Source organism: Oncorhynchus mykiss, chromosome 9, assembly GCF_013265735.2.
Source record: "Oncorhynchus mykiss isolate Arlee chromosome 9, USDA_OmykA_1.1, whole genome shotgun sequence".
Taxonomy (NCBI): domain Eukaryota; kingdom Metazoa; phylum Chordata; class Actinopteri; order Salmoniformes; family Salmonidae; genus Oncorhynchus; species Oncorhynchus mykiss.
In genome coordinates, this window is record NC_048573.1 from 7,281,983 (window position 1) to 7,292,149 (window position 10,167).

The 10,167-nt window shown below is 44.3% G+C and overlaps 1 protein-coding gene across 1 annotated transcript in view; it reads left to right on the plus strand.

The window, feature by feature from the left end:
• The first annotated feature begins 2,176 nt into the window (after window positions 1-2,176).
• The window catches only part of LOC118966155 (transmembrane protein 151A), a 49,272-nt gene continuing 41,281 nt past the window's right edge, over window positions 2,177-10,167 (plus strand). The window contains exon 1 of the mRNA XM_036989241.1: window positions 2,177-2,746. Coding sequence (XP_036845136.1) covers window positions 2,675-2,746 — 72 coding nt within the window. The 5' untranslated portion in view covers window positions 2,177-2,674. The remainder of the gene's footprint in view (window positions 2,747-10,167) is intronic.

Here is a 10,167-nt window from a genome sequence, read left to right on the forward strand (position 1 = left end):
GGGTCTGTAGTGATGCCTCTAGCGCCAAGATGAAGTGCCATAGACCGCTGCGCCACTCGGAAGCCATATTGACTACGTCCGTCCTAGCTCGCTCATTAATGTCAATCTAAATAACGAATTGCCTCTTATCCACTCGTCGTCCCCTTATGCCATAGTTTGTACATTTCAATTGTCAGTAGAAAAAACACATTTGTTTAAGCAAGTCAGCAATAATAGTTATGTTTTCTTAAAAGGCAGTAAATGAGACTGAATTAACTGTTTCGCTGCCAGACAAGGCTCCGCTGAAAGCCAGGTGTAGCAGTGGTCAGGTGTTGGGACAGCATTATGTTTACAATTTGTAGCACCGTTCGTCACCGTTATAGTGCAATGAATATATTGTGTTGTGTAGTGGCTTTGGCATGCATTAAAAAAATGTGTTTGCACAACCAAGATTTACATGCTAAAACCCCACTATGAAGGAGACAGGTTAAAGGAGGACTTTTAATCCTTGAGACATGGATGTGTGCTATTCAGAAGGTCGGGTAGTAGGTGCCAGGCACACCGGTTTGTGTCAAGAACTGCAACACTACTGGGTTTTTCATCCTCAACAGTTTCCGGTGTGTATCTAGAATGGTCCTTCACCCAAAGAACTGTGAGGGAACATGTTATGTTTGTGTGTATCAGATTGTACACAGTTGCTTTTCTGCCAACTAATTTCACTGGATTCATGCGAGTGACTGATCGTGCCTTGGAGGGATCCTCACTATAAGTATAAGCAATTTGTCAGTATGCCCAGAACATTGTTTTGAGAACCGAAAGGGGTATCTCAGTTTCAAGTCGTCAGCTTTGAGAGAAGAAACCTTGTGAGGTATTGGTCAGTCACATGCAGGCACCAGAGTTAATGATGAATAATGTAAATCATGGTGATATAACTTGTTTGTATAGCCGTATATGAGAGAACTAATGGGACTTACTCAGAAGAGCTTCTGACCGACGTCTACTATGGTGCATTACGTTTGCGTTTGTTGGAACCTCTCCAGCTTGCTGATAATAAAGAATTATGAATGTAATATTGGCTTCAAGTGTCCCTCCACGACAGGTCATTCAGCCAACTTGACACAACTGTGGGAAGCAATAGAGTCAATATGGGCCAGCATTCCTGTGGAACACTTTTGACACCTTGTAGAGTCCATGCCACAACGAACTGAGGACAAGGGGGAGGTGTGTTCTAGAACACCTATTAGCAAGGTGTTCTTAATGTTTGGTATACTCAGTGTAAGTTGTCTGTAGATCTAACCTACTGTATATGTTGTTGATGTATATTAGTTATCCACCGGTTGGCTCATTACTGCAGTCCGAAGCTGTGGTTGGCGGTTTTAGGGTCATGAAATACTGTGTGGATTACATGTGTTTGATGTATTTGATAGCATTCCACTCCATTACCATGAGCCTGTCCTCCCCAATTACGATGCCACCAACCTCCTGTGGTGGATTAGTGATGCATGGGTCAGCTGTTTGGTCAACCTCACCCACAATTGTTAATAACCCATCAGCAACCTCTCTTTTTTTATATAGATAGTCCTATGTTTCTGCTTATGATTTTCCTGACTTTTCAGTAGGCTATTTGCATGTCTCAGATGTTCACTTGATCACATATAATTATGCGGTTGAGAATGTTGTTATTAGCAAACGCTGCTTGACCAGGTGAACAAACAGCTGACCTGCGCATCTCTAATGTATGTAGGCTATATGCTCAGGTGGTGGGTGACGTCAGTGGGCATACAGAAGGATGAGTAGGTGAAACCTTCTAGTTCTAAGGAGACAAATAGAAAGGAAATAACTACCACAGATGGTTTTATCGTTGTTATTTTAATTGTTTTTAAATTCATAAACAGTTTACAATAGAAAAGGAATCGGTTGTTCCTGGTTTTGCCTTTTACCGAGATCGCTGTCTGCCTTCGGAAAAACATCCTCCTCCTACCCATCCATCTTTCACATCAGCGCTCTCGTGCCTTCCCCTCGTGCTCACTCTGAACGAAACCGTAACCGTTGGCTAATGCCGCGTTCATGCGCGAGTCGGAACTAGGACACTCGGAAATGTTCGACTTGCTAACCGGTTGAACGCGGCACGTGTATATCTACAACCAGTTAGCAAGTTGGACATTTCAGAGTTTTCTAATTCCGACTAGCACATGAACTCAGCATTAGTCATCTCGAGCGTATGCACTCACACCGCCCCACCTGCGCCTAGAACGAAGCCTAGAAGCTTCGCGTTTATCACGGCCAAGCACTGAAGCGCACAGGGCTAACGAACAGACGTTAATATAATCTTTATTAACGGAAGAAATCTGGGTTTTGTCTAATCTATGCTATGTTTGTATGGGAAAGGTGTATTCATCATACATGGAAGGCGTGAAGATGAACCGAGAGGCACCGAGTGAATGAACTCTTTTGATCCCGACAGAGACGACTTTCAGTCGGCGTGGATTATGCGCATTTGCCGCAGGCTGTACTGTCATCACTACAGTGAAACCGGATCTCGACCGGCGACGGATGGGGTGACTCCCGCAGTGCCGAGGAGGTGGTCCCAGCCTCTGGCCAGGGCCGCCACTGCTGGGGTGGGTCCCCATCCCTGGCACCGTTAACCGTAGGGCTAACGGGAGAACACGTGTCAGGGTGGAAGAGGAAAGATAAAATGCAGACGGAGGTGCCGGTACCACCGGAGACAGGAGAGGAGACCTTAGAAGACGGAGCAGGGAGAGAGGAGGTAGGGGAACACTGCGGTGTGACTGACTGGCTGCGTGTATAGGCTACATGGGGAACACTGCGGTGTGACTGGGTGACTGACTGGCTGCGTGTATAGGCTACATGGGGGACACGCGCGTTTAGCCTAATTGTCTTTAAGGTCCAGCAATAGATCAGACGCGCCTTTTTAATTTATCCTTCTTTTTAATAGATTGGACACCTTTGCTTCCCGTGGCCTTGTTGTTATGGGTGATGGTGCAAGTTTTACTGTAGATGATAACATGTGACTGAAGACGCATGCCTTGGCCTACTCAACACTTTTAGCCTAGAAAGGAATTGCCAATTTATAGGCACGGTAGGTCTATAGTCCTATAAAAAAACATGAGCTGGCGCACACCCAGAGAAACGTATTTTATGTTGAGGTGCTGACTAACGGGGAATAAACTAGAAGCTATAAAAAGTAACAGCTCTATATATAAACTCCCAGTCATTTATTGAGTAGAAAAAACAACCCACCAGCGTTTCTGCATCACTGTGTCTTCTTCAGGGTGACGTCATGAATGCTTTAACCAGGTTATTTACACAAAACAATGCAATTAGCGTAACCAATGACAACAACGAAGGGTGTGTCATAATTATTAAGTTAATTAGGATGAATTGAGTGAATTTAAACCAATATGGTTATGGCATATTAAATATATTAGGCCATTGTTATCATATGGAAACACAATTGAATATTGTACATAGTAGTAGCATCAACATACATTATTGGTTAATGTAATGTTGCCTTATAGCACATTCAAATACATTACCACATTCAAATACATTACCACATTCAAATACATTACCACATTCAAATACATTACCACATCCAAATACATTACCACATCCAAATACATAACCACATTCAAATACATTACCACATTCAAATACATTACCACATTCAAATACATTACCACATTCAAATACATTACCACATCCAAATACATTACCACATTCAAATACATTACCACATTCAAATACATTACCGCATCCAAATACATTACCGCATTCAAATACATTACCACATCCAAATACATTACCACATTAAAATACATTACCACATTCAAATACATTACCGCATCCAAATACATTACCACATTACCACATTCAAATACATAACCGCATCCAAATACATTACCACATCCAAATACATTACCACATTACCACATCCAAATACATTACCACATCCAAATACATTACCACATCCAAATACATTACCGCATCCAAATACATTACCACATTCAAATACATTACCACATTCAAATACATTACCACATTATCACATCCAAATACATTACCACATCCAAATACATTACCACATTCAAATACATTACCACATTCAAATACATTACTGCATCCAAATACATTACCACATCCAAATACATTACCACATTACCACATCCAAATACATTACCACATTCAAATACATTACCACATTACCACATCCAAATACATTACCACATCCAAATACATTACCACATCCAAATACATTACCACATCCAAATACATTACCCCATCCAAATACATTACCACATTCAAATACATTACCACATTCAAATACATTACCACATCCAAATAGGGACAAACCATTACCACATCCAAATAGGGACAAACCATTACCACATCCAAATACATTACCACATCCAAATACATTACCACATCCAAATACATTACCACATTACCACATCCAAATAGGGACAAACCATTACCACATCCAAATAGGGACAAACCATTACCACATCCAAATAGGGACAAACCATTACCACGGTGTGGGAAAAGGGCAGTAAAAAGCAATGCGCCCCTCTTTCACCAAAATACACTACATGACCAGAGGTTTGTGGACATAGCATTCATACTGACATATATTTTATTCTTTATTTTATTTATTTAACTTGACATGTCAGTTAAGAACAAATTCTTATTTACAATTATGGCCTACATATAGAGGGGCCTACTGTAAATTACATTATGTCTGAGCGTGGACCTGTTGTCGATAAGCAAAGATTAAAATTAACTAAAAAGAGTGAAAAATTCAAAACAACTAGTTTTACGTGTCTAAATACTCTTACAGGCACTATAATGTCTCTCTGTATAATATGCTACATAGTACTACAAAATGTCTGCTGGTCCAACATCTCCTTCCAAAATCATGGGCATTAATATGTAGTTGGTCCCCCACCTTTGCTGCTGTAACAGCCTCCACTCTTCTGGGAAGGCTTTCCACTAGATGTTGGAACATTGCTGCTATAACAGCCTCCACTCTTCTGGGAAGGCTTTCCACTAGATGTTGGAACATTGCTGCTATAACAGCCTCCACTCTTCTGGGGAAGGCTTTCCACTAGATGTTGGAACATTGCTGCTATAACAGCCTCCACTCTTCTGGGAAGGCTTTCCACTAGATGTTGGAACATTGCTGCTATAACAGCCTCCACTCTTCTGGGAAGGCTTTCCACTAGATGTTGGAACATTGCTGCTATAACAGCCTCAACTCTTCTGGGAAGGCTTTCCACTAGATGTTGGAACATTGCTGCTACAACAGCCTTCCAACAGCCTTCCATCGGCCTTCCAATTCATCCCAAAGGTGTTTGACGGGGTTGAGGTCAGGGCTCTGTGCAAGCCAGTCAAGTTCTTTCGCACTGATCTCGACAAACCATTTCTGTATGGATCTCGCTTTGTGCACGGGGGCATTGTCATGCTGAAACAGGAAAGGGCCTTCCCCAAACTGTTGCCACAAAGTTGGAAGCACAGAATCATCTAGAATGTCATTCTATGCTGTAGCATTACGATTTCCCTTCACTGGAACTAAGGGGCCTAGCCTGAACCATGAAAAACAGCCCCACACCACTAAAGCCGACGCTTGACGTTGCGCATGGTGAACTTAGGCTTGTGTGCAGCTGCTCAGCCATGGAAACCCATTTCGTGAAGCTCCCGATGAACAGTTATTGTGCTGAAATTGGTTCCAGAGGCATTTTGGAACTGGGGAGTGAGTGTTGCAACCGAGGACAGACAAATTTCATGCGCTACATGCTTCAACACTCTGCGGTTCCGTTCTGTGAGCTTGTGTGGCCTACCACTTTGCGGTTGAGCCGTTGTTGCTCCTAAATGAATCCACTTCACAATAACAGGACTTACAGTGGACCGGGGCAGCTCTAGCAGGGCAGAAATTTGATGAACTGACTTGTTGGAAAGGTGGCATCCTATGACGGTGCCACGTTGAAAGACACTGAGCTCTTCAGTAAGACCAATCTACTGCCAATGTTTGTCTATGGAGATTGCATGGCTGTGTGCTCTATTTTATACATCTGTCAGCAACGGGTGTGGCTGAAATAGTAGAATCCACCAATTTGAAGGGGTGTCCACATACTTTTGGCCATGTAGTGTATTTCAGGATGTTTGATGCAGCCCTCTGAAACTCATTATCAATAGGCAGCGGTAGCCTGTCCTAAAAACATTATCAATAGGCAGCTGTAGCCTGTCCTAAACACATTATCAATAGGCAGCGGTAGCCTGTCCTAAAAACATTATGAATAGGCAGCTGTAGCCTGTCCTAAACACATCAATAGGCAGCTGTAGCCTGTCCTAAACACATCAATAGGCAGCTGTAGCCTGCCCTAAACACATTATCAATAGGCAGCTGTAGCCTGTCCTAAACACATTATCAATAGGCAGCTGTAGCCTGTCCTAAACACATTATCAATAGACAGCTGTAGCCTGTCCTAAACACATTATCAATAGGCAGCTGTAACCTGCCCTAAACACATTATCAATAGGCAGCTGTAACCTGCCCTAAACACATTATCAATAGGCAGCTGTAGCCTGTCCTAAACACATTATCAATAGGCAGCTGTAGCCTGTCCTAAACACATTATCAATAGGCAGCTGTAGCCTGTCCTTAACACATTATCAATAGGCAGCTGTAGCCTGTCCTAAACACATTATCAATAGGTAGCTGTAGCCTGTCCTAAACACATTATCAATAGGCAGCTGTAGCCTGTCCTAAAAACATTATCAATAGGCAGCTGTAGCCTGTCCTAAACACATTATCAATAGGCAGCGGTAGCCTGTCCTAAAAACATTATGAATAGGCAGCTGTAGCCTGTCCTAAACACATCAATAGGCAGCTGTAGCCTGTCCTAAACACATCAATAGGCAGCTGTAGCCTGCCCTAAACACATTATCAATAGGCAGCTGTAGCCTGTCCTAAACACATTATCAATAGGCAGCTGTAGCCTGTCCTAAACACATTATCAATAGGCAGCTGTAGCCTGTCCTAAACACATTATCAATAGGCAGCTGTAGCCTGTCCTAAACACATTATCAATAGGCAGCTGTAGCCTGTCCTAAACACATTATCAATAGGCAGCTGTAACCTGCCCTAAACACATTATCAATAGGCAGCTGTAGCCTGTCCTAAACACATTATCAATAGGCAGCTGTAGCCTGTCCTAAACACATTATCAATAGGCAGCTGTAGCCTGTCCTAAACACATTATCAATAGGCAGCTGTAGCCTGTCCTAAACACATTATCAATAGGTAGCTGTAGCCTGTCCTAAACACATTATCAATAGGCAGCTGTAGCCTGCCCTAAACACATTATCAATAGGCAGCTGTAGCCTGTCCTAAACACATTATCAATAGGCAGCTGTAACCTGCCCTAAACACATTATCAATAGGCAGCTGTAGCCTGTCATAAACACATTATCAATAGGCAGCTGTAGCCTGTCCTAAACACATTATCAATAGGCAGCTGTAACCTGCCCTAAACACATTATCAATAGGCAGCTGTAGCCTGTCCTAAACACATTATCAATAGGCAGCTGTAGCCTGTCCTAACACATTATCAATAGGCAGCTGTAGCCTGTCCTAAACACATTATCAATAGGCAGCTGTAGCCTGTCCTTAACACATTATCAATAGGCAGCTGTAGCCTGTCCTAAACACATTATCAATAGGTAGCTGTAGCCTGTCCTAAACACATTATCAAGAGGCAGCTGTAGCCTGTCCTAAAAACATTATCAATAGGCAGCTGTAGCCTGTCCTAAACACATTATCAATAGGCAGCTGTAGCCTGTCCTAAACACATTATCAATAGGCAGCTGTAACCTGCCCTAAACACATTATCAATAGGCAGCTGTAGCCTGTCCTAAACACATTATCAATAGGCAGATGTAGCCTGTCCTAAACACATTATCAATAGGCAGCTGTAGCCTGTCCTAAACACATTATCAATATGCAGCTGTAGCATGTCCTACACACATTATCAATAGGCAGCTGTAGCCTGTCCTAAACACATTATCAATAGGCAGCTGTAGCCTGTCCTTAACACATTATCAATAGGCAGCTGTAGCCTGTCCAAAACACATTATCAATAGGTAGCTGTAGCCTGTCCTAAACACATTATCAATAGGCAGCTGTAGCCTGTCCTAAAAACATTATCAATAGGCAGCTGTAGCCTGTCCTAAACACATTATCAATAGGCAGCTGTAGCCTGTCCTAAACACATTATCAATATGCAGCTGTAGCATGTCCTACACACATTATCAATAGGCAGCTGTAGCTTGTCCTAAACACATTATCAATACGCAGCTGTAGCCTGTCCTAAACACATTATCAATAGGCAGCTGTAGCCTGTCCTAAACACATTATCAATAGGCAGCTGTAGCCTGTCCTTAACACATTATCAATAGGCAGCTGTAGCCTGTCCTAAACACATTATCAATAGGCAGCTGTAGCCTGTCCTAAACACATTATCAATAGGCAGCTGTAGCCTGTCCTAAACACATTATCAATAGGCAGCTGTAGCCTGTCCTAAACACATTATCAATAGGCTGTAGCCTGCCCTATTCCACAGCATATGGATCTAGTCCTACTCAAGACGACAGCCTGGAAGTTTCTTTTGGCTGATATTCCCATCTCTCTATCCTCAGCCATGCCTGCATCCCTCCTCCGTTCCCTTTCTCTCTCCCTTCATCTCCCCCTCCATATTTCCTGTGCAGTCTGCTGCATGTCTGCATTGCAGTCTGCCTGCCACGACCGCTGCTCCCTGCCTCATCTACCTACCTCACCATCTCTCTGTCCCTCCATCTCTCTGTCCTCACCATCTCTCTGTCCCTCCATCTCCCTGTCCTTACCATCTCTCTATTCCTTCATCTCCCTGTCCTCACCATCTCTCTGTCCTCACCATCTCTCTATTCCTTCATCTCTCTGTCCCTCCATCTCTCTCCTCACCATCTCTCTGTCCCTCCATCTCCCTGTCCTCACCATCTCTCTATTCCTTCATCTCTCTGTCCCTCCATCTCTCTCCTCACCATCTCTCTGTCCCTCCATCTCTCTGTCCTCACCATCTCTCTATTCCTTCATCTCCCTCTCCCTCCATCTCTCTGTCCTCTCCCTCCATTTTCCCCTCCATCTCTCTGTCCTCTCCCTGTCTCTCTCTTCCTCCATCTCTCTCTCCTCACCATCTCTCTCTCTGTTCTCTCCATCTCTCTCTCCTCACCATCTCTCTGTCCTCACCATCTCTCCCTCCCTCCCTCCATCTCTCTCCTCACCATCTCTCTCTCCCTCCATCTCTCTGTCCTCACCATCTCTTCCTCCATCTCTCTGTCCTCTCCCTCCATCTCTCTATTCTCTCCATCTCTCCCTCCCTCCATCTCTCTGTCCTCACCATCTCTCTCTCCCTCCATCTCTCTGTCCCCTCCCCTGTCTCTCTCTTCCTCCATCTCTCTGTCCCCTCGCCTGTCTCTCTCTTCCTCCATCTCTCTGTCCCCTCCCCTGTCTCTCTCTTCCTCCATCTCTCTGTCCCCTCCCCTGTCTCTCTCTTCCTCCATCTCTCTGTCCTCTCCCTCCATTTTCCCTCCATCTCTCTTTCCTCTCCCGTCTCTCTCTCCCTCCATCTCTCTGTCCCCTCCTCCGTCTCTCTCTTCCTCCATCTCTGTCCTCACCATCCCTCCCTCCATCTCTTTCTCTCTCCATCTCTCTCCCTCCATCTCTCTGTCCTCTCCATCTCTTTCTCTCTCCATCTCTCTCTCCCTCCATCTCTCTGTCCTCTCCATCTCTCCCTCCATCTCTTTCTCTCTCCATCTCTCTCTCCCTCCATCACTCTGTCCTCTCATCCCTCCCTCCATCTCTCTGTCCCCCCCATCTCTCCCTCCATCTCTCTCTTCCTCCATCTCTCTGTCCTCTCCATCTCTCTCTCCATCTCTTTCTCTCTCCATCTCTCTCTCCCTCCATCACTCTGTCCTCTCCATCCCTCCCTCCATCTCTGTCCTCTCCATCTCTCCCTCCATCTCTCTGTCCTCTCCATCTCTCCCTCCATCTCTTTCTCTCTCCATCTCTCTCTCCCTCCATCACTCTGTCCTCTCCATCCCTCCCTCCATCTCTCTGTCCTCTCCATCTCTCCC